Consider the following 24,989-nt stretch of genomic DNA (forward strand, 5'->3'; position numbering starts at 1 on the left):
CAGGGAAGCCACGAAGGCGCAGCATCGTGCACTGTACACCACTGGGTGACAGTGAGGAAGGGGGACATGGAAGCTGTGGGGAAGGCTGGAGTGGAGTGGGGACACTGCAGTAAGAGTGTCCGCCATGGCTCTCTGCTCCGATGTGTGCTGCCAGTGCAGGGAGACTGGCAGGAACGGCCTCATACAAAGCCGCGGTGCTGGCGGGGAAGCCTCAGCGAACAGTGAGGGAGCGCCGGAGCGGCATCGGCCACTGTACACCACAGCACAGGGTGAGAGTGAGGAAGGGGGACAGGGAAGCTGTGGGGAAGGCTGGAGGGGAGCGGGGAGACTCCTGTAAGACTTGCCGATGCCGCTTCCTCACTGTCCGCCGCTACTCTCTGGTCCCACGTGTGCTGCCAGTGCAGGGTGGGCGGCAGGGAAGCCGATGTTGCCACTAGCTAAAAAGAAGAAGCCGCTTTGTCGGCAGGGAAGCCGCTGTTAGTCACTGCCAGGACCTGAGAGCCCAAGCAGGGGGAGGCAACCCTGCAGCTAATTATAAACTTGGGCCTGGCCAGGCTGTCAAGTAGCCTGTATCTTGTCACCACCCACATTTCTGGTGGTGACAAGATACAATAATACCCCAGTCACCTATGGACAGAAAGGGATTCAGATAGAAATACATGCTATCGACTGTGCTCAGAAAGTAGATGATAAGGTATAATGACCGGCATTGGTATTTAGGTGCACAGACCCCAGGTGATTGACTGGCTGGAGCACTTCACACAGTCAACCAGCCAAATCAACTCACACCTGCAAAGATGTGCTCCTGAAAGTGCTTTGTACTAACGGACCCAGGAGCACAAACTATGACAACGTGATCAATGTCCTGCACAGGACTTAAACGCGTTCTCCTTGTATTTGTCCTGTAACATGAGCACAAGTTAATAAAACGGAAATTTTGTTTTCACAAGCCTTCTGTTCTCTGTTACTTGGAATTTCTATGACAACGTGAGACTAGTGCTGTATTTATGTACTGAGCTTCGTTCTGGTGCCATCTCTATGTTAGGAGTTTGGTTCTGGTATTGTATCTGTGTACTGAGAGTTTGTGTTGTGTTTAAGCTATGAGTTTGGTTTCAGTGCTGTATTTATGTTATGAGCTTGGCTCTGGTTCTACATTTATCCACCAAGCTATTCTGGTGTGGGTATGTTGCTGTTCTGCTACAGATTGCCTATCAGTGCAATATATATATATAATTGGTTTTCTTAAGGGGAGGGGGGGGGGATTTGCACAAGGCGTCATTTAACCTGAGGTTGGTACTGCTGATGCATGCCACACAAATTTTTTTCTTTGGCATGACACAGGTGTCCTCTAGAATGTCTTCGCCCTACTGACTCCGGAAATGTCTTTTGTTTGTCTATAGTCTCCCCCTCTTCCCCTTACTGGCTCTTCTTAGATTCCGACCCTGATGCTGTAAATGTGTCAAGTAGGCGGTCTTCCCAACTCACTGTCAGTCAAGTCTGAAGTCACCCGTTAACAATGAGCCTTAAGTATCGCCCACATAATACATATTTATGGTCTCGAGAGACGAATCTAAAAACCTGTGTGGGCAAATAAACGTGAGGATAAGAAAAACATTGTTGCATTCTGTTGGTCCGTGGCTGCAAAGTTATGCAGCCAGCCCCTCTGAGGACATCAAACTGCTCTTTGAACCTGCTACTAACCTGTGTATTTTAATGGCAGGCCTGCGTTTAAGTCACTTCCTGTGTGCACACATTGGGCTTTTTGCTGAGGACCCACCTCACTTACGTATCTCCAGCGTGCTTGGTATTATAATGTAGGTGACACATCTTTGGGCATCTGTTGGGGGTACCTCAATTTGCAGAGCTGCAGGAAAATGTGAATTCTTTGTAGCAGTCTCTTTCTGTCTGTAGTCCCCGCAGCTTTGTTCTCTCAGCCGTCAGTTCTGGTGCATTATGGAGCTGCGCTTCTCAAACACTGGCTGCCCCCGTTCTTGTGCAACTGTCCTAACAGGCACGGATTCTCTATGTCTTAAGTCTCCCCAAGCAGACTCCTTACTCCTTTGGCAGTTATTTCACCCGGCAATGCAGTCTCTTTTAATACTGAGTATCACTGGAATTGCTCTCCTGCTTTGATCTCAAGTCCTTCAGAGATCCCACTTGACCTCTGCAGTCAATGGCAAGTCACATACAACACTCCATAGAGAAATACACAAACTCCAGTAATGTAGGACAGCCAGTAAAGGTGGCCCGTATACCATCCAGATTACTTAACTATAGGAACCATAACAGAGTTCATTACAGCACAAACTTGAACCTGGTCTCCCTTCCTTATACTGTGATGCATATGACGTGCTGTTACTGTCAAGTTAGTGGTGCCTCTCTTTTCCCTTATTGGTGAGATGAAGTGCTGAATTGTGAACATGCCGTGCTCACACGTTCTGATGGGCATGATTACAGGAGTTTATAAAAACAAGTGCCCTTTTGCAGAAGAGCTGCTACTGGAGAGAGACTGGAAAAGGCAGCAGGAGCCTGGACCCTTGGATGTGAGAGGGGTTGTTGTGAGATAGCTGGTGGCAACGGGATAGAACCGAGAAACATTACTGCCCCAACCTGGGGGTGCACCTGGGCTAAGGAAAGTAACTGAGAGCAAGGGATGCAGTGGAGTTAGACTTTGGACCTAAAACAGCAGGAGTCAGTGGAAGCGACGATTTCTGCACCACAGAACTGTAAGTGAGGCAGGCCTCAACTCCAACATATAGGTGTGCACTCCAGAAAGGGCACAGCCGGTTATTTAGCAGGCCTGCTATAGGAGATAGGGTTAGTGTTATGCACACTGGACTTCAAGCACATTTCAGGTGCTAGAACCTGGTTCAAAGAATGTGTTAAAAAAACAGCACTTGAGTATAAGGAAACCCATTTTCCGAAGAGATGGAGCGGGTTATTGATCACAAAATGTGAAGTGCTAACCCTTTATAGATGAAGTGCACGTGATGCTACGTGATTTGTTTATCTGGTCTTCGAGATTGATCTTTAAACTGCGTCATTGATGCTGTTTTGCCAGTATTGTTTCTTATTGTGCACAAAAAATGATTGATCCTAGGATTACGTTAGTTAGCGACAGGGAAATCTACAATAAAGGTTGGTTACTTGTTAATATGTGTAAAGTAAAAAGAAAGAATAGGCATATGCTCAATACGAAACTGGAAACAGCTCACACGAAATGTATGAAAAATAACACTGTAGGGGGAACTCATGGAGAGATTCCCCCCCCCCCCCCCTCCAAATCAGTAAGTGCCTTCTTCAAAATATGAATTTTTTCATACATTTCATGTGGGCCATTTCCAATTTCCTGTTGGGCATAAGCCTATTCCTTCTTTTTACTTTTGTTCTCCCTGGGCTGCTCCATATGCCTTTCGGTGCCTGGGCTGTTTGCCCTCCATTGCTGTGGATAAAGGACCTCTGGAACAGCCCACCATCTGTGTTTAACCCTTATATACTCTTTTGATTTATTTGTTAATATACTGTTATCTACTTGTATTTCTTTGTTCGTTAAAAAGCATTGCATATGTCACGTTTGTCCTGGACTGCTAACAAAACCACGGGTGATATGGTACCAAAGCAGCCAGGGTAGGCGTGTATTCTTCCTACTAAGGTGGCTAGACGCAGGAGCAGACAGAACCAAGGGGTAATGATCAGAGCGAGGCACTTTGAACCCCTCTACAGAACCTGCCTCAAAGCGGAGCACCCGTCCGGAAAGGGACGACCCCACTACTAACAAAGCCAGGTCCAGAGTCAGAGGAGAACTAAAGAACAGAAACTGGGAATAAACAGTAACTGACAACAAATAAAATACAAGAATACACCAAATGAAAAACAAACAGGAACACAGGGAGCTAACCAGAAGACAGGAGCCAGACAACAGACATGTAAACTGAGGATACTGACTAGACAGGAAATATAACTGGCACTTCCAGCCAGGAAGAGCTGGATTATATAGGGAAAGGGGAGAAGCTGATTGGCTAACAGAGCTGTCAATCACCAGCCACTACCTCAGCTAACAGCTTAACCTTAACTAGTCAGGACAGGAGATATTAACGCTAGCTAGTCAGGATAGAACCAACTGTAGTGAAGGTATACTGGCAGTGACATGACAGCATATCTTTGTAACTCCTTCTGCTGCATCAATTCCTGAATCTGCATTGCAATATCACCACCCGGGGATCTGCTGCCCTGTAGCTGCACTAATCAGCTGTTTGCTGACTGGCGGACTACTATACTGTGCTGCTGTATTACTTGAAGCACGCAGCTCTGTTCCCACTGCAGTGACCCCGGCTGGTATTGCAGACAAGCTCCCCCTGTCTCCTGCTCTCAGAGTACACTGTGTACAGGACAGCACGAGCCGGGGAAGGTGTCAGGTTATGCTCTGACTTGGTTTGCTTGTAGTCTGTAACCATAGAGACACATAAGTCTGCATAGAAAATATATACAGAAAACGGTAGAATAATAATTTTAATTCAGGCAATTCGAAAAATCGCTTCATGTTTTTATTTTCAATGCATTTTGTGCAATAAAGAATGGTTAAAAAATTGTCCGTACCCTTTAAGAAATCTAGTTCCCCTGGGCTCTAAAACTCTAATAGGTGAATATCTACTATATAGTCAGATGATATTTATGTCGGCTAATGTCTGCATTTTGTATATAATGTACCTGATGAGAACACTGATGCATAAGGGAGATGGATATTCCACTGAAAATACTACACTGATGTGCCAAAAGTCCTGGGATAGCAGTATATAAGCTGATGATGAGGTGACGTTCCCTCAGGTGATGCTCGGGAATGCCATCACCTGTATAAGGTGTGAGGTGTTATTTGTGAGTGAAGTCAAACACCGGCCAGCGTATTCATGGGAAGGTGACGTAAATTATCTGAGCTCCAACGAGGTATGATAGTGGGTGCCAGACGGATGTGTGGGCATATAACATTCCCCAATCCACTGTCACATGTGTACTGGGAATAGATAATAAAAAGCATTACCACTCATAGTGGACAGCACGGGGGCCGCCCATAGGTACTCAATGATCGTGACCTGGGTAGAATTGTTCATGCGAACATAGAAGCAACTCTGGCAGAAATCACATCCACGTTCAGTGCAGGAGACATCACACATATATACTGCAGGCCAGTACAGAAGACCCCCACACATATATACTGCAGGTCAGTGCAGGAGACCCCCACACATATATACTGCAGGTCAGTGCAGGAGACCCCACACACACGCACATCCCGCAGGTCGGTGCAGTGTTCTTTACCTTCCATGGGATATGGGAGCAGAAGACCCATCAGATGCCTCTGTTACCACCACAACTAAGGATACAGCGCCTCACCTTGCTCATGAGGTTACCAACTGGATCCTAGAGGACTGGCTACATGTGGTATGGTCTGATGAATCACAGTACCAATTTTTTCGGGCTGATGGTACGGTTCATATGTGGAGCAGACCCCATGAAGCCACAGACCCCAGTTGTCAACAAGGTGCTGTGCAGACTGGTGGTGGTTCCATTTTGGTGTGTTCTCTTGGCATGGGTTGGGTGTTCTGGTCCGCATAAACACATCATTGACCGGTGCCCAGTACGTATCATTGCTTATTACCCATTTGCATCTCTTCATTAACTTCATGTACCCAAGTAATGATGGGATATTCCAGCAGGATAATGCAACGTGCCATCAAGCCCAAGTTGTCCAGTACTGATACAAGGAGCGATCTGGAGAGTTCAGCAGCATGCACGTTCACCCAACATGAGGCTAATCAAGCATTTATGTGAAGTGGTGAAGAGTTCCATTTGCTCCCGAGATCCTGCACCTACAAATAGCCCGAAGCTGTGGGTAGCTATCCAGACGGCTCAGCATCACTTCAGATGTCTTCGATCCACTTGTGGAATCGATGCCACGTCGAGTTGCTGCACTTCTCTGGGCTAGAGAGGGTCCTACATGATATTAGTTCCTGACTGTTAATAATTTGTTGTGGATCTGCTGTGTCGCCCAAACAGTACATGGAACAGACTGGCAGGGCAAACAGCCGACTCTGGAAACCCAGATGCTCACCGCTGGAAGGCGTGACTTAAAATGTAAGGTGACCAGGGGACCAAGCCCTATGCTGGAAGCAAGAAATGGAAAGTCCCAGCCCATCAATAGCAGAGAATTTGCCCTGACAAGGGCGGCCCTGCACAGGAACCTAGGTGCTGATTATCCCTATCAGGACTGATCACCAGAAAGCCAGGAATTTGGATAACACCACGCCATCTGCAGAACCAAGGAGTGAGCACGGTCAGGACCAGGTTGGAAGTACTTGAGCAAACTGAAGACAAAGCATTAACTGCAAAAACAGGAACAAACAGGAGCGGCTGTGACACGTGCCTATATGAGGGCTCATACACCAACACCGCAGCAGGGGCTGTCAGGTATGAGGCCTCTATATAGTGGTGAAGAGATGACCAACAATCTGCAGATGGGTGGAAGAAGCAGAACGAATTTACCCATGACAGTGCTGGAAAAAAGGCAATCACAGATTCACAGCACGACGCCCACATCTGCCAGACCTAACACTGTCCCACTGAATTTCGGCACGTCAGAGTAGCAAGATAACTTGTGTGTTTCAGTATTTCTTGCATTGGTTGATACTTTTTTTGTTGGCTGGGAATCTTGTTTATCCTTGTTCACATTATATAGATATCCACTCTGCCTGAGGACGTGGTGATGGCAAAATCAAAATGACAGATTAGTTAAAGAGGCGACTAGATGTCTTTTTAGAGCGCTATGATATTACAGGATATATACATTAAATAGTCAGAAGAGTTGTTAATCTGGGTCGTGCAGTCAGGTAGGATATTTAAAACGTTGATCCAGGGATTATTCTGACTGCCATTATGGAGTGAGGAATGAATTTTCCCCCCCAAATGAGCTAAATTGACTTCTGCCTCATTTGGGTTTGTTTTGCCTTCCTCTGGATCAACAAGGGGGGTGGAAACAGGCTGAACTAGATGGACATTGTCTTCATTCAGCCTAACATACTATGTTACTATGTTGTAAGAGTTCAACATACCAAATGAGGCTGTCTTTATTCTAGAGGTGTTCATACACTTCCATAACTATCGGCTGAATGCTCATTCAGCTGAGAGCTATTTCTCCCAGCTCCCCCATACACATGAACACTTGGTGGTTTGACAGAGAGCTCATGGGCTTTACATGTGGACGTGGAGAAAGCCACAGACACATCTGGCAGCGGCTTATCTCCAGTGGGTACAAAAGGATTGGGTGTTAAATTCAATGTGCCCAATACTGCTTTATTCCAACATCATCTATCAGGGAAAAATTAAGAGGCCCCATATACATGCGTACTCGATTATAAAAAGATAAGTAAGATCAAGTGAATTGTCAGGATTTAAATGGAATTTCTTAGCATGGGCCGCCAATATATTATTGCTGAGGCTTGGTCCCCTGGCAGCCCCACTAAACAGCAGAATGAAGAGTCTACATTACCTGCTGTAATTCCACATTCCCATTCTACATTTATACTGGACGGAGAGGCATTTCCATATTGTTGGCTTTGTCTGGTGTATCAGCCCTTTTATTCTGCAGATTAGTGGAGTCCCAGTGGTCAGACCCCACCAATCACACATTGATAGCCTAATGTGACATTCTGGAAAACCCCTTTAATTGTAGATTAGAGATGAGCAAGTATACTCGCTAAGGCACATTACTCGAGTGAGTAGTGCCTTAGCCGAGTATCTCCCCGCTCGTCTCTAAAGATTCGGGGCTCGGGGAGCGGCGGGGGAGAGCGTGGAGGAACGGAGGGGAGATCTCTCTCTCCCTCTCTCCCCCCCACAACTAACCTGTCACCTGCGCCGGCCCCCGAATCTTTTGAGACGAGCGGGGAGATACTCGGCTAAGGCACTACTCGCTCGAGTAATGTGCCTTAGCGAGTATACTCGCTCATATCTATTGTAGATGCATCTGTTAGCGCAATGGAGCACTACAGGTATATTCTTCTGTTCCAAATTAAGGTTAAGGACGAGCTATTCGGAGAATCACTTCGAGAGCATTTGTCTAAATCGCGAATGATTCCGTTTATTTGTTAACCAGCCAAAGTGTATATAGTAATTTAAGACAAATACATTGAAAGAGAGACTAAAGGTCAGCTGACTTGTAATGCCTTTTTATTACCGACTATTAAACTTGGAACGCGCTGTAATGTCAGTCTTTGGGCCTCTAGTCACTCGCTGAGGTCACTAATTGGTAATCCATAAGCATTCCTGAGCTTAGTTAAGGTTTACATAGTTAAATATATGTATAGAAGATCAAATAAAATAAAACGGATGATAAAGAGTTCTATTTGCTAAGCAGAGTATATTTCTAAAACATAAAGTCCATATTTAGTCAGCTGTCTGGCCACACATTTGTGTGAGCGAAGGTCAATCGCAGTTTTCTACTTCAGGTAAGTAAGTTAGAAAATTAAGTAATGAACAAGATGGTGTTCAGAAGACACTATGGTTTCTCTTACACATCCCATGTAATGCACCCCTTGTCCCATTTGTATGTTATCTCTATCATTTCAACGTCTTGCTCCCTATTATACAGTAATAGGAAGTACAGCTCTGCAGAACAAACTACTGCTCTGAATAATATGTTATTAATGCACATGTATACTCACCATGAATATATTTAATCTCTCCTAGCTGACGATCAACAGCCTCTGCATACAATCTACCATAGTGTCCCGCTATGCCTATACCAAGGTGCAGACTGTTATGGTCAACCCTCATGCTGAGTCTAAAGAAGCCATCTTTGATTTGGACTTACCCAGCTCGGCATTCATATCTAACTTCACGCTGTAAGTAGTGGGATCTTCTTCAGAGATATAACTGGGGGTATCACAATTAATAATATATGTTTAATAATTAAGAATTACTTGACTTCTCTCCCAGGCTGTGACGTCCAATGACATGAATACCATAAAACGACGAGTTTGTACACTCATTGACAAAAAAAATCCCCCCCCCCCCCAACACCCCACCCCACACACACCTAGAAGAAGTTGTCGGAATCTAATGAAAGTTTCTGTGGTTGAGGGCTCTTGCACACTTGCGTTTTTCTTGCGCGTTTTTTTCACGCGATTCTCAATGGGACTTTCTAATCTTAAAAACGCATCGCACAAAAATTGCAAAGCGCCAACTTGTGATGCGTTTTTAACATTAGAAAGTCCAATTGAGAATCGCGTGAAAAAAACGCGCAAGAAAAACGCAAGTGTGCAAGAGCCCTGATTGTAATGTGGATACAAGTAAGTGGCTACAATATCAGAGCAAAAGCAGAATTTATTGTGGAAAGCTGACCCATTGAGGGGAGGCTCCAGTACCCTGTTGTACCACCTCTAGCTTGGATACAAGATGTGATACGGGAGGGCATGGAGGCTCTAGTACCCTGTTGTACCACCTCTAGCTTGGATACAAGATGGGATACGGGCCGGCATGGAGGCTCCAGTACCCTGTTGTACCACCTCTAGCTTGGATACAAGATGTGATACGGAAGGGCATGGAGGCTCCAGTACGCTGTTGTACCACCTCTAGCTTGGATACAAGATGTGATACGGGAGGGCATGGAGGCTCTAGTACCCTGTTGTACCACCTCTAGCTTGGATATAAGATGTGATAGGGGTGAGCATGGAGGCTCTAGTACCCTGTTGTACCGCCTCTACCTTGGATACAAGATGTGATACGGACAGGCAAGGAGATTTAGTAAAAGGCAAAAGATTTACGTTCTGAAGAAAAACCAGAGCATGGGCATGGAGGCTCTAGTACCCTGTTGGGATGCCTCTAGCTTGGATACAAGATGTGATACAGGTGGGCATGGAGGATCTAGTACCCTGTTGTATCACCTCTAGCTTGGATACAAGATGTGATACGGGAGGGCATGGAAGCTCTAGTACCCTGTTGTATCACCTCTAGCTTGGATACAAGATGTGATACGGGCGGGCATAGAAGCTCTAGTACCCTGTTGTATCACCTCTAGCTTGGATACAAGATGTGATACAGGCGGGCATGGAGGCTCTAGTACCCTGTTTTACTGCCTTTAGCTTGGATACAAGATGTGATACAGGCGGGCATGGAGGCTCTAGTACCCTGTTGGCTGCCTCTAGCTTGGATAAAAGATGTGATACGGGTCGGCATGAAGGCATACAGGTTCTGTATGGTATCCTGCGGCATATTGGTCCACATTTGCTGTAACGAAGCGTCTAAATCGTGCAAACTCGTAGGCTGTTGAACTTGGTATCCCAGATTGCCCCATACATGTTCAATTGCATATGTAGGAATCTATGTCTAGTGACTGGGCAGGCCACAGAAGTGTGGCAATGTTGTGCTCACCCCTAGGTCTCCAGACACAAATACGACTGTCGTCAGTGCCCAAACTAAACCTGGATTCATTGCTGAAGACAACCCGGTTCCACTCCGTAGCAGTCCAGTTTCATCGTTCACGACACCACTGTAAACGGAGGTGACAGCAATGGGCGCCGAGAGACCAAATATCCTTCAGCCAAGTGCCTGGAAATGGTTTCAGCAGACACAGGGGCCTGTAACGATGGCACCACCTGTCTCTTGATGGCGGTCAACTAAATAGATGCAGCTGCTTGTGTTTGTCGATGATCAGGCGATCGTCTCTACTGGTGGTCTGTCGAGGGCGTCCTGAGCCCGTTCACCTTGTGAGTCTTCACACATCCACTGGTCCCAACACCTCCTAACAGTCTGGTCCGAATGGCCCAGATGGTGGGCAATTCGTCAATACGACCATCCAGATTCTTGCATCCCAATAATGCGCCTCTCTCAGACTCTGGTAACGGTGTGAAATCTCTTCTCTGCGTCATAGAGGCGTCTAGTGGTCAACAAGCTTTACAGAATTGGAAGAAGAGGTCACTGCACACAAGGAGCCTCCGAGAGACTTTTTATGGGCCAGGGGGGAAGTTGGGGACCACTTTTAGGGCCTCATGCGGCAAGACCATTCATCTGATCACACCACAACTCTCATCATTTACATATCTGTCTGAGATGGAACTGCATGCCGAGTTTTGCAGCAAAACGGCAACAACTTCTAGGGGCGGGATTTTCTTTTTGACAAAGAGTGGAGAGAGGCGATGAGGAAGGAGAAAGGAACACTTTAAGATTTTATAGTTGACCATGGTCTTCATTTTCATTCTCTACAGTAGGAAGGGTTTGTCTGAACTTTGGGAGATTTTTCTATTGATGACCCATCCTTAGGGTAGCTCATCAATAAATGATTGGCAGGGGTCTTCCCCTCAGTATCCACACCAATCAGTTGATTCATACTGCCACTACCAGTACAGACAACGCAGGAAGTAGATTTCTCTGTCTGTAGTGCATTGATTTGACAGGCACAGTTCCCATTGGTGCCCGCAGTACCAAACAAGACCCCTGCAATGGTGAGAGCGCTGTCTGCTTCTAGCGCTAACCACACTGACAGCAGTGCCAGAAATCAGCTGATCGGTGGGAATCTCAAGCAGCGGACTCCCACCAATCAACTATTGATGCTCTATCCTGAAGATAGTACATCCATAAAAAAAAATGCCCAAAGTCCCAAACAACTCCATTAAACTGGTGTCCACTAAGAACTTCACTCATGGATAGCAGTCATAAACCCTGTCAATCGCTTGCTGAGAGTGAAAGTAGGCTTATCGCTATATAATCCTAACGCGGAGAAGGTCGCTGCCGGTTTCTTACCACTTTGCTGATGTTGGCCGTGAAATAATAATTCAAAAATAACCTTGTGCTTTGAAGTCAAGCTTGGAAAATGACCAAGAATAAACAGAAAAGAGGAAAGAAATGGTGCAAGTCATCCTCACACACAGCTCACAAGGGAAGGTTTTGTCACGGTAGCCAAGTTAATCTTGGCCGGCCCCTGTCCTTCTCAAGTTTACGCTGGCCGGCCGTCTATGCATGTCTCTCTAAAGACTTCAGCTTGCCTGGAGACGTAGAGACAGAGGAGTCGCTGTATTCAGCTGCCTTATTCTTTTCTATACAAGAAGGAATCAACATGGATTGCAACGTCTTGGAGTCAGGGACAGAGATGACCAGTTTGAGATGTTTGTGTCCTAATGTCCATCATTAATGAATTCTATCGACTCTTGAGATCAGCTAAGTTCAGGACACAGTGTGCTGGATCGTAAATTACCACCGGGAATAAAGATTGTTCCTTTTCAACAGATGCGGCTTGCGCAACAACAAAACTCTCCGAGGTATAATGAACATCCTGAATGATGCGGCTATTGTAGACTGTCCTAATTTTGCTTGATAGATGGGTGGTCTGTCAGCTTCAACGGATTCTTAGGCCTGAATAATAGGGTCAATGTACTTCAGTATGAAGAGCACATAAAGGGATATTCCTATCTGGACAACCACTTTTCATGTGACTGGTAACTGATTGGTGCTAAGTTGTCTTCTCCGTTGTTGCGTTTGGTTTCGGATGGGCCAAATGGGAGTCCTTATCTAGAGTCTCCAGGGCTTTACCTTGGGCATGTAGATCCTCTCCTGAAATGGTGGAGGTATTCGCAGGACCAGGGATTTTAGCGGGGCAGATGGTAGGGAAAAATGGAAACAGACCGAGGCCACATCTTTTATCTTTTAGTTATTAAACTGGACTCAATGGAGCAACATTCGGGAAACTTCACAATAGGCACTAATGGGTATCTACTTTGGAGTTTTTCTGCAGGGTTTTCCAGATGGATGGTGCAGTATGCATAGTTCCGGATTTCTTTCCACTCGCTCTACCAGACTTTTTCCATAGAGAGCTTCTTTACATTGCTATTGCAGCACAGAACCTACCACAGAACCTCAGCAGCCCACAGGCATTTAGCGCAGCTCTTTTGCACAGCTTAAAGGGTTTGTCTGAAGAAAATCACCTTTAACCCTTTCCAATCCACTGTCTGACGTCTGAAGACATTCTGATTGAAGGCTGTACAGCTTTGATGTCGGAAGATGTCCGGCTTGTTATTCTTACTGTATATTACTGGCCGCTCTGTTGTCGGGGGGCCTCTCCAGCATGTCCCATACTGCAGTACTGGCTCTAGCCAGCAGATGGCGCCATTGTATAATGGCAGAAAGAGAGATCTCCCTAGAAAACCCTGAATCCAAAATTAAATTGCAAAGGGTTAAAAATTTTGAGCCACAACACTTAAAACAATAAAACAAATGGGTACTTACCTTCCTTGGCCCCGGTGATCCAGCACTGCAGCCCCACAGCCCTACCAATCTCTGTTGATAGTGAAAGTCAGGTGACCGCCACTTGCCAATCAGAGGCTACAGGGTTACTACTTGTTCTCCTGGCATCAGCGCTCACATCGTGGGCGCCATGATGCCAGGAGATTTTTAGCGGGGATGCGGAGCTGCATTGCTGGATGACTGGGGCTGAGGACCGTAAGTATCCATTTGTTTGTTTTAAGTGATGTGGCTCTAAGTTTTAAAAGTAATTTTCTAACGAGACAAACCCTTTAATTTTTTGTCTGCGTCACTCACTCTGACTCCAACCGTGGAACCTTACATAGACTCCAAAACTCATGTACTTTTGTGGAACATCCGCCAGCCACAGATCTGCAGCAACACTCCGGTCTACGCAGCAACCTGGAGGCAAACAATTCTTAAAGCAACAGTCACTTAAAAATTACATCGGAACCACTCTGAAAATAAAAACATTGTTTGCACAGTTAATATAATGGGGGCTCCCGTACCCCTCTTAGATTTGCACCTTTAGAATTTTAATAATTACCAGCAGTGGCTTTTGGAGGAGAACTGAAGCTAAACGAAAAAGCTATGACTGGAAAAGCAGACCAATAATAAGGCGAATTCTGTAATCTATGATCTTCTGAACATTAACTTGATTGTCCTCCTGAATACCGATTGTCTAAAGGTGCCCATTCACGTTAAACGTATATTGTTGCATCCTGACTCAAAAAGAAGGGGCGGGCATGTTGAATCTCAGCATGGGTGATCCTTTGATTTCAGAGGAAATAATCCGCCACTAGAGGTGTCTGGTAGCGGCTTATTCCACCTTTCCCCATTGAGAACGCATATGTGATCAGTGCAGCCCAACATGCATATCTATGGTAGGGTTGGGGGTAGAGATGAGCGAGCATACTTGCTAAGGCTAACTACTCAAGCGAGTAGTGCCTTAGTCGAGTATCTGCCTGCTCGTGTCTAAAGATTCGGGTGCCGGCGGCGGGGGAGAGCGGGGAGGAACGGAGGGGAGATCCCTCTCTCCCTCTCTCCCCCCTGCTCACCGCCGCAACTCACCTGTCACCCACGCCGGCAGCCGAATCTTGAGACACGAGCGGGCAGATACTCGACTAAGGCACTATTTCCTCGAGTAGTTAGCCTTAGCGAGTATGCTCGCTCATCTCTAGTTGGGAGGAATGCCTGTTGGCCAATTGAGCACTTATCCAACAGGTATAGCCAGCTTAACCCTTTCCAATCCACTGTCTGACGTCTAAAGACATTATGATTTAAGGCTGTACAGCTCTGATGTTGGTAGACATCAGTCAGGGTTCTCTTACTGTATATTGCCAGCCTCTCTGCTGTCGGAGCCTATCCAACGTGTCACCTCATGCAGTACTCGCTTTAGCCAGCAGATAGCGCCGTTGTATAACGGCAGAAAAAGAGTAAGCCTCCTAAGGAAAACCAGGATACAAATTGGACTGGAAAGGGTTAAAGTAGTGGTCCAAGTTATAGTTTTTCATTTAAAGTCTGTTCTCCATGCAGTAAAATAACTAACTGGCATGTACTTGCCTCTCCCTACTCCCTGGTGTGTCCTGTGGCGCCACTCCGGGTCTCTACTCTTACATCACCTTTACAGGCTGCCCCCGCCTGTTTACAGGATGTCCAAGGCACTGCAGCCAATGACAGAGATTTGTTATTGGTTGCAGTGCAGTAAACTGGGCGGGTCTGCCGCCTATAAATAAACAAAGCTGCAGAGGATAGAGCAGCGCCACAGGACACAGCGGGAGCCGGCAGAGGATAGAGCAGCGCCACAGAACACAGCGGGAGCCGGCAGAGGATAGAGCAGCACCACAGGACACAGCGGGAGCCGGCAGAGGATAGAGCAGCGCCACAGGACACAGCGGGAGCCGGCAGAGGATAGAGCAGCGCCACAGGACACAGCGGGAGCCGGCAGAGGATAGAGCAGCGCCACAGGACACAGCGGGAGCCGGCAGAGGATAGAGCAGCGCCACAGGACACAGCGGGAGCCGGCAGAGGATAGAGCAGCGTCACAGGACACAGCGGGAGCCGGCAGAGGATAGAGCAGCGCCACAGGACACAGCGGGAGCCGGCAGAGGATAGAGCAGCGCCACAGGACACAGCGGGAGCCGGCAGAGGATAGAGCAGCGCCACAGGACACAGCGGGAGCCGGCAGAGGATAGAGCAGCGCCACAGGACACAGCAGGAACCGGCAGAGGATAGAGCAGCGCCACAGGACACAGCGGGAGCCGGCAGAGGATAGAGCAGCGCCACAGGACACAGCAGGAGCCGGCAGAGGATAGAGCAGCGCCACGGGACACAACGGGAGCCGGGAGAGGGAAGTATATACTGGTTAGTTATTTTACTGCATGGGGAACAGACTTTTAATGGAAAAATATACCTCATATCACCCCTTTAACCCTTTCCAATCCACTGTCTGACGTCTAAAGACATTATGATTTAAGGCTATACAGCTCCGATGTTGGAAGACATCCACCGGGGTTCTCTTACTGTATATTGCCAGCCTCTCTGCCGTCAGAGCCTATCCAACGTGTCACCTCATGCAGTACTGGCTTTAGCCAGCATATTTATCGCTGTTGTGTAATGGCAGAAAAAGAGTAAGCCCCCTAGGAAAACCAGGATACAAATTGGATTGGAAAGGGTTAAATGTTGTCAGCTTCAGTTTCCAGAGCAGCTACCATTGTCAGCCATATTATGGTCCACTACATTCTCTGACCTCTTATTGTGCAGCGTTGATTAAGAGCTCATTCACATGGGCATATACGCATTTGCGTACGCCTAAGCACTGTTTTTTTGCGGAACGAACAATGTTTTTCTGCAGGCATATTTTACGGTACTTTTTCCAGCTGCTGGACACGTAAATGTGCGCGTGGAAAACAAGATATACCACTTGAAATGGCTAATTAGCTCCAGGTTTGTTTTTTCCAACAGATTTACGCAGCATTTTATGCATCTCCTTGCGTATTGCTTCCCCCCATGGACTTCTATCAGGATTTTTTGGTGCACAATTGCGCAGAAAAATAGAGCATGCTGTGTTTTTTTTGCACGACCGGAATGTGCGCACAAAATACGGACATGTGAACGAACCCATTGAAATGAATGGGCTCTATTCTCTGTGTTTTGCACGTGTGAAGGAGCCCTAAGTCTATGCATGTAGGGTGTTAGACAAGAGACCCAGGAGGAATCACAGCTTGGTCTCGTTGCTGGGGTCCCGACCCCAGTGATTATTATCCATGAGGGAACCCAACAGCAAGTATCAATGACCCTGCAGGGCGACCCAGGAGGAAACACCCTGTTCATGTAAAGCACATACATGTAGAGCCCCCCCAGAAACACCCTTTGCAGACGCTCTCCATTCTGGCAAATACATGCAAGTTCAGATTGCATTTGGGATCCTCTTTTATGACAGAATGACCTAATAGGGTATTTGAAGATGGGTTTTGTAAACCAGACAAGTTATTTAGGTGTCACCTATGAATTCTGTACTTCCAGCACTGTTAATGGTCGGACTCATGTAGCGGAGGTCAAAGAAAAACACCTGGCCAAGAAGATGTACGATGAAGCAAGACGCCAAGGAAAGACTACAGCTCATGTCGGGACAAGGTGAGAACACAAGTAGTAAGTTAACAATATGTCTCACACTCACAGACTCTTGTTACTTTTTCTGTATGTCTTAGAGCAGGATCGGTAAGAGAGGAAATGTTATAATGTGTCTTGGAAAATAAGATCAAGTTGCATGCATTTCTTTTTAGTGGTGTAACGTGTACTGGTCCCATTATTTTGAAATAAACGCCCCATCAGAGACAAAATATGCACTTTACAACCTGGTCCTGGTGTCAGTATTTTCTCATGTGGATGTGTAGTGACCCAGAACACCATCCTGGTCCCCTCCATAAATGTCATACATGTATTGTCTCATGTGGATGCACTATGCAAGCTGTCTTGTCATTTTCTGTATGTGTATTGCACAGCTGCAGCGTCTGAAGGGTTAACGTTCATAAAATCATTGCCTATCAGCTTTTTTTGCTGAATGTATCTATTCTCTTATGTCATGTGATACAAGTGAAGGTATAAATGTGAGTACCTGAGAGCGGGAAAGGAGTTCCATCTTGAGCCTGAGTGTTCCATCTTGTCTGAGTGTACTAACAAAAGCCGCATGGAAGGACCTTTAGCTTCCATGTAGGTGAAGATGGAGGAAGAGGAGTGACTTCCCGTAGCGTCTGGAGAGTGGATGAGAGCGAGTCTCATCAACTGAGAGAAAGCAACCCCAGTTTCTAAACCAGGTACCTATTCATACCACAGGCGTTTTCCTGTGCGGGTGTCTGTCAGTCAGTATCACCGCACAGAGGTACTTTAATGGCTAGGCCTTTTTCTGAATAAGTGTTTTCTTACCAGAGTGTATGCGGACTGGGCCCTAACCCGTTTTCGTCCTCCGGACTGCTCCCAATCGAGGACCGGTGACATATAGATAACGTGGACTATAGGGCCGTATTGATCCTGTGTATCCTCCCTACCTCTGAGATATAGCCTGTAACTACTGCAAGTCAATTGTGCCTGTAATTACCTTGTATACAAGTTTATTTCAAGTAAAAATTATACCGGGCCCTAACCATTCCTAGGGACCCGAGGTACTATACACAAGTCTTCGTGTTTATTGCTCCGTCGCATTGATTAACGATGTGTGGGAACGGTAGCGTCACGAGTGATATCTACTACAACCCCCCCTCATCCCCTTTATTGGCACTCCCTGCCAAAGGACTGTCAAAGCTTGGCCAGCATGTCATCCCTACAAGACCAGAGAATGGTAAGTGCCACCGTAACACGTCAGCACTTCACCCTCCCAGCTCTTCACATTAGCCAGGTGCTCATGGTCACCCCTCTGGGGTGTTGCAGATGTGTCTTCCTAGTAATACAGGTTGATTGTGAGTCTGTGTGTCCAGGATGCTGCTGCCTTCACTAGCTCTCACTTATCAGCAGAGCCTCATTCCTGAATGGATTTATCTTACCGCCCTAGTGCTGACAGACACCGATGCTGAGGAGTGTATGACTCCCCCATCCCCTCTGTGCAGTCTACAAGTTATCTTCTCTCTTTGTACATCTGATACACAATTTATGTGATTCGCCTTCCCTCCCCCTGTGCTTTCCCCCTACTTACAGCCTATGCAATCTTCCTTACCTGATAATGTAGATGCTTATCTCCCTTTATACACTCTGATCTTCCATCCTCCTCCTCCTTCCTGCTAGGATCAGCAGATGTAGCTCCACCAAGACAGTCTGGTTTTTTGGCAAATTCTGAAGCAATACTTGAGATGCCTTAGTCTTCACCCTTTAATCCCACCAGTTTGGATGTGGACTTTGCTGCAGGGTCCCCAGGGCAGGGCATTACTCAGGAAGTGGTCTCAGTACTGTGACAGCTGACATTATTTAAGGCCTAGATATGGTAGCAGAGGGTGTGAATAAGAATGTTGTCCGGCAATCTTGGTCGGGTAGGTGGCACATTTCAGCATGAGGAACAGAGGTCAGGTTATGCAGGTAAATAAGGCCAGAGGTCAGGGCAGACAGTGGACAGTAGCATAGTCAGTATAACAAGCTGAGGTCAGGAGTGGAGATGTAAACATAATCAGGGATAGACAATATCAGGAACCAGAGAATCAGAATAAATTTAGTGGCATCTTGAGACAAAAATGATCCCAATACTTGGGCACCCTCCATAGGGGGAAGGGAGGATGCCTGATATGGGCAGTTAATAGGTAAAGGAAGAATTAACTTGGTGCACGCTGGCCCTTTAAAATATGGATGTGTATTTGCCCCATGAGCCGCTGTCACAGAGGGAGCAGACACCGGATATGGGCAACTGCAGTGAGGAGAGACTGCATGCACGCCATGGCTGCCAGGATTGGTAAGTTAGCAGATGCCAATTGTAAAAGCTATCTTTAACAATGAGCAAGAGAGGAGGAAAGCAAAGATAGTGTGCTGTCCTACTGTAGTGGCCCAGAGTTAGGGACCCTCTAGTTTAGTTCTTGTCCACCCCATATGGATTAGTCCTTGTGCATTTGTGTGTGTTTGTGTCTACGTTGTCGTTTTTTGTGTCTTATGAGGTGACCTTTCGGGGTCAATGTCTTGTGTTAGTGTCACCAATCTTGGTGGGGTCCGCGTGACTGTCTCCCTAACCCGCTGTGTGTGATGTGATTGGTAGAGCAGTTGGGGGCAGAGTTTAGTTGGTGAGAAGCGAGAAGGAGAGATGTAGTCGGAGAAGGAGGACGTGTGAACAGGAGGCTGAGGCTCTGACTCGTCTTATTTAGTTTTCAGATGTATCCTCCCAGGGGACCTTAAGTGAGCATTAGTTCGTGGAGTAGGAGTCAGCGGAGAATTCTGCACACTCCCCTGCTTAACTATGGAGTAGAGGGACAGTACCAACGCTGCTACTGCAAGCCGGAGGACAAGTCTGGCGTGAGTGTTTTGCCCCATGAATGTCGCTAGGTCAGCAAGAAAAGGGTATGAAAAGTAGGAAAGGACTACTTGAGTTTGTCTCTCCATGTCAGGAGTTCTTTGCTAGAACCCTCCATCAGATAACTGAGACTAATGACGCCTGTATCTCGGGAAAAAAATATTTGTCTAACACAAATGTGTTGGAAGATGGTGAAAGGAAAAAGTGCCAGCAGTATTGTACTTAAGTCTGTACTAATGTACTTGGAAAATCAAAGTTGGAAACATCCAGTAAAAACCGTGTACCTCCAGTTTTAAAACTACACTTTGACTCTGGACTCTTTATTTGGTTTTGTTAACTCGTTACTGGAAAGGGGCACTGGCGTCACGTGAACAGTTAAGTTATTATTTCTCTATTAGCATGGCTGCTAACTTTGACGAGAGGAGACGGTAGAGCCATCGTAACCCACCATTGTGTTCCCTGCTGTCTCCCTCACCAAAGGTTTGACCCTGGCCACTGCACTACCTATATCAGATTCATCCAGACCGCTAGTTATTCAAAGGAATTGCACAGATTCGACAGTAGCAAAATTATAGGAAGTTTATAAAAATAACCTATCTCCACAGCATCACAAAGTAAGTTATGTTGGTGTTAGGGGATGTGACAGGTAGCCGGGTGAGGCATTTTTTATACTTACCTGCTCTCAAGATCCCCCTCTGAAGTAGGTACAGCACAAAAAAAATCGACCCGTGTGCTCGCGGTTCTATACAAGTCTATGGAAAAGTAAGTGCACAGGACTCTAAAAAGGGTCAGATTTTCGTGCTGCACACCAACTTCAGAGGGGACACCGCTGGATTGTGAGAGCAGGTAAGTGTAATGAATCCATCACCCGGCTCCCTGTCATGTCCCTCAACTGGACTATAACTTAGTTTATGGTGCTGGGGGGGACGTGATATGTTCCCTTTAACGATAACCTATATAGAATGTTGCTAATTTTACATTAAGGAAGCAAATGAACACTAACAATTAGACCCCCCTTTATGTCCCATTTAAACATATAGGGGGGGTCCTACTGTGGTGGATACAACACCACAATGCAATATGGACACCCATTCACTGGAAGAAGAAACGAGCAACCGCACAAAACTTTCCCTGAGAACTACTAGGGTAAAAGAATATGGACTTGCAGTGTTTAGATGGAACAATCTCATCATGGATTCTGACTTCCTAATGAATAACTATCTATTCAGGTCGCTGCACAGGAATGCAAAAAGCTTCCAGCAAGTGACATGTCCAGGTCTGCATGTTTTTATGAAGATCCAAATATGTCACTCCCATATATCGATAGACACCACCAACACTTCCACACCAAACCAGAAAGAAGGCAAGATGGTCACTGCTTCCCAATACTAGAGCCATAACAAGGGAGCATGGTAGGGGGATCATAACGTCACGACTTTCTGCTGGAGTTTTATAGTAATGTATATATTATGTATCCGGCCTTTCCTTCTTATAGGGATCGAGAGACAGAGAGGTTTCGAGTTTCTATGAATGTTGAAGCTGGTGGAGAAATTACCTTCACGTTGACCTATGAAGAACTACTGAGAAGACAACTTGGGAAATATGAGCACTCTGTTAGTGTGAGGCCTGGTCAGATAGTCCAGAACCTCACCGTGCAGGTGACCATCTCTGAGAGAACTGGGATAGAGTACGTTCGAGTGCTACCTCTACGGTCCAGTCGACTGCTTACCAATACTGTGCGAGGTGGGTATCGGTAACGGAAAACTTAAAATTGCACCAAATTCACTGATTTTAGTTGCAAAGTTATCATCATTCCTACAGGGGAGGCAGCAGCACCTCCATCGACTGAGATAGAGAAGAGTCTACACTGCGCACGAATCACGTTCCAGCCAACACCCGAGGAACAGGCCGCCCAGTCCAACTCCGGGATCGCTGCAGATTTTGTCACTCAGTACGACGTGACCTTGAAAGACCTTGCAGGTGATGTTCAGGTAAGTAATATATTGACTCCTAGACCTCTAGTACTTTACGTAGAGTGAAGTCATTCGCCATAATTTCATGTTTGTCACTCAGATCTACAATGGATATTTCGTTCACTACTTTGCTCCACGTGGACTTCCTGCCATCCTGAAGAACGTGATCTTTGTTATAGACGTCAGTGGGTCAATGTTTGGCACCAAAATGAAACAGGTGAATTTTTGCGTGTAAAGGTTTAATTAAGTGTGCTTAATATGGCTATTCGTGCCCATTCTATGCCCCCTTTCCAGTGACATTTCCAGCTTGAGTTAAAGGGGTTGTCCAGTTGTAAACTATTGATGACCTAGCCTTAGGATAGGCCATCAATAGTAGATCGGTGGGGGACTGCCACTCGGGATCCCCGTTGATCAGCTGTTCGCCGGTCCGTTGTGGTCATGCATTAAGTAAATTTCTCCAGGAAGCAGACAACTCCATTCTCATTGCAGTGGCGAGGCTGAGTATTACAGGCAAAGTTTCTATTCGTTTCAGTGGCAATTGCCTGTAATTCCAAGCCTGGCCACTGCAGTGAGAATGAAGCCCACTACTTCCTGCAGAAATTACCTCCATACACCAGCGCAATAGTCGGCAAACAGCTAATTGATGGTGGTCCAACCCTTTTAAGACCTGAGTAATCTGATACTACGGATATGAACAGGCTGTCCAGGAATGGCTTGAGAGCTATGCAGTCCTGGAACAAGGCATACTGGGCTTCTCCTGAAGGTGGTACCACTAATGGCCTGACACCCTTTCACAACCATTACAAATATAAATTGTATAGCAGTATTATATAGACATTACATAGCAGTATTATTTTATGTACCAAGCTCTTATTTACTCACTATATATTAGTATCTTTTGAACACTTTATGGTGTTTTTTCTATTATGGTCACCGCTACTTAGATAGTAGGCAGCACTCTATGCAGTATATTATTTTTGCCTTCTGTGGTGATGGCAGCACTGTATATTCTTGTTGTTTAGGCAACTTTATGGAAATGTTATTTGGTCAATACATGGCACAGTTATTACAGCACCATATTCCATAGAATTCCATAATTAAAGACATTTTCCAAGACTCAAATATTAATGACCTATCCGTAGGGTAGGTCATCAATATCTGATTGTGGTGGTTCGCCACTTGGGGCCCACACCAATCAGCTGTTTGGAAGAACCGTTTTTCTTTGGAATTAGCACAGCTCCATACATTGTGCAGTGGCCTGGAATGGTATTGCAAGCTCAGTCTTATTACTTGAATGGGACTGAGCTTATGGTACTGTCTATAATTGCGCTTACGCTCGTGTGAAGCTGGCCTTATCCAGAGGACAGGTCATCAATAGTAGATCGGTGGCTGTTCGTCACCCGGGACTCTAACTGATCAGCTGCTTGCCAGGCCAGTGCACATGTGCACTTAGTTAATTTCTGCAGGAAGCAAACAGCTCTGTTCTTACTGCAGTGGCCAGGCTTGTTATTGCAGGCAAACTTCCTATTCATTTTAATGGGAACTTGGCCTGCAATCCCAAACCTGGCCCCTAGTTTAGGATCACTGCTTCCTGCAGAAATCAGCTCAATGCGCCAGATTGTTGGTGCAGTGAACAGCTGATCAATGGGGGTCTCAGGTGACAAATGATCTGCTATTGTTGTCCTGTCCTGAGGATAGGCCACCAATAGTTTACACCTGGACAACTCCTTTAAGGTTTTCCGATAACCCTATTGATAGAATTAGGATTGCTAGACAGTACTATATGAACCAAATCACCCAACCCAAAGCTGGGTTAGCGCTGGCACTGTTTTCTCTTTGTAAGCCATCAGATGTAGACCACCAGTCTGTAGACCACCCTATGCATGATATTTCCTATTTTTGCTCTCAGACAAAGAGCGCAATGCACGTCATCTTAAGTGACCTCCACCGAGATGACTCCTTCAATATTATCACCTTCTCAGATGTGGTAAAGGTTTGGAAACCCGGTACATCCATCCAGGCAACCTATCAGAACATCAAGAGCGCCAAGGAGTATGTGAATAAGATTGAAGCTGATGGATGTAAGTAAGATGACTTCATCAAACTGCTAAGGCGTTAAAGGTTAAGACTTAAGAAAATGTCATTAGTAAAAATTTCAGGAAATTGTATAAACAAGGATGTTGGGCTATTTATTCTGGAAGGGAGTAGAGCGAACTCCTGGAAATCTCTACTTTCATGTCTGCAAAGAGAAGGCTAAGCTGCTTCTCCGGTAAACTCGCTTTATGGGCTTAAAGGGAATCTTCAATATTTGTATGTATAGGTGGATGGAGATGTCAATGTTTACTTCTACCTGGTAATCTTCAGCCAGGTGCAGGGATTTGTCATGCAGGAATGTACACAGCAACCAGACACAGACTGCTGACCAAGTTCCCAGACATTCGAGCTCCGAACATGCCCAATTCCTTTGCCTTTTCAATTTTTAAAGTTCGTTTCTAACATGTTTTTTCACCAAAAACAAACTAGAACAATCAGCAGTCAGCTGTAATATGTAGGGAACATGTCAGCAAGTGGTCAATTTCCCTGCAGTGCCTCCACAGGAGAAATGGAGTATTACAAGGTGAAATCAATGGTCTACATAATGCATGGATATGCTGTGTCCTCCAGAAACACTCTTTATTGCTACTCTGCACAGTGATGGAGATCCCAAATAAGGGACTTTGTATCAGTAAGTGGGGTTTCTAAATCAGAGAGCCATTTTAAAGTTTTGTTTTTTTTTAAATGTACAGAATAGGTGATTTTAATAATTTTTTGCAATATGTTTTATTAACCTATTCTGTACATTTTTCTTTCAAAAACTGTCTTCTGCTATGCAGTTTGGAGAATACATTGCTAGGAATTTGCTAGGGGAATAATATTTACCTCACTGCATAGAAGAAGAGGTAGAATTTGCCGCTCCAACTATGCCTGCACTGTTCTGCATAGAGCAGTTGCAGCTGTTATCATTTTAACACTCAAAGCCTGTTTTACACATTTTATTCAATCTTTAATGCAATTTTTCCTGTGGCACATATTTGCACATATGTCCCCAGTGCTGGTGTTTAGTATATTTCTTCTTCCTCGGCTCATCTGTCCCCTGGTGGCATGCTGTGTATAGAGAAGCCGTACTATGCCAACTGCTTCTCCCTTTCACAGCCCGCCTGCTCCATGCTGGTTTCGATGCACTGTCAGCTTATCAGTGCATAGGGTGGTGACATGCA

The 24,989-nt window shown here is 45.9% G+C and overlaps 1 protein-coding gene across 1 annotated transcript in view; it reads left to right on the forward strand.

Annotated features, from left to right (window-relative positions):
- Window positions 1–24,989, forward strand: part of ITIH6 (inter-alpha-trypsin inhibitor heavy chain family member 6) — a 76,873-nt gene that overhangs the window by 33,994 nt on the left and 17,890 nt on the right. The window contains exons 3-8 of the mRNA XM_066580555.1: window positions 8,734–8,888; window positions 16,804–16,914; window positions 21,255–21,502; window positions 21,581–21,750; window positions 21,833–21,949; window positions 23,642–23,813. Of these exons, the coding sequence (XP_066436652.1) occupies window positions 8,734–8,888; window positions 16,804–16,914; window positions 21,255–21,502; window positions 21,581–21,750; window positions 21,833–21,949; window positions 23,642–23,813 (973 nt within the window). The remainder of the gene's footprint in view (window positions 1–8,733; window positions 8,889–16,803; window positions 16,915–21,254; window positions 21,503–21,580; window positions 21,751–21,832; window positions 21,950–23,641; window positions 23,814–24,989) is intronic.

Source organism: Eleutherodactylus coqui, chromosome 10 (genome assembly GCF_035609145.1).
Source record: "Eleutherodactylus coqui strain aEleCoq1 chromosome 10, aEleCoq1.hap1, whole genome shotgun sequence".
NCBI lineage: Eukaryota > Metazoa > Chordata > Amphibia > Anura > Eleutherodactylidae > Eleutherodactylus > Eleutherodactylus coqui.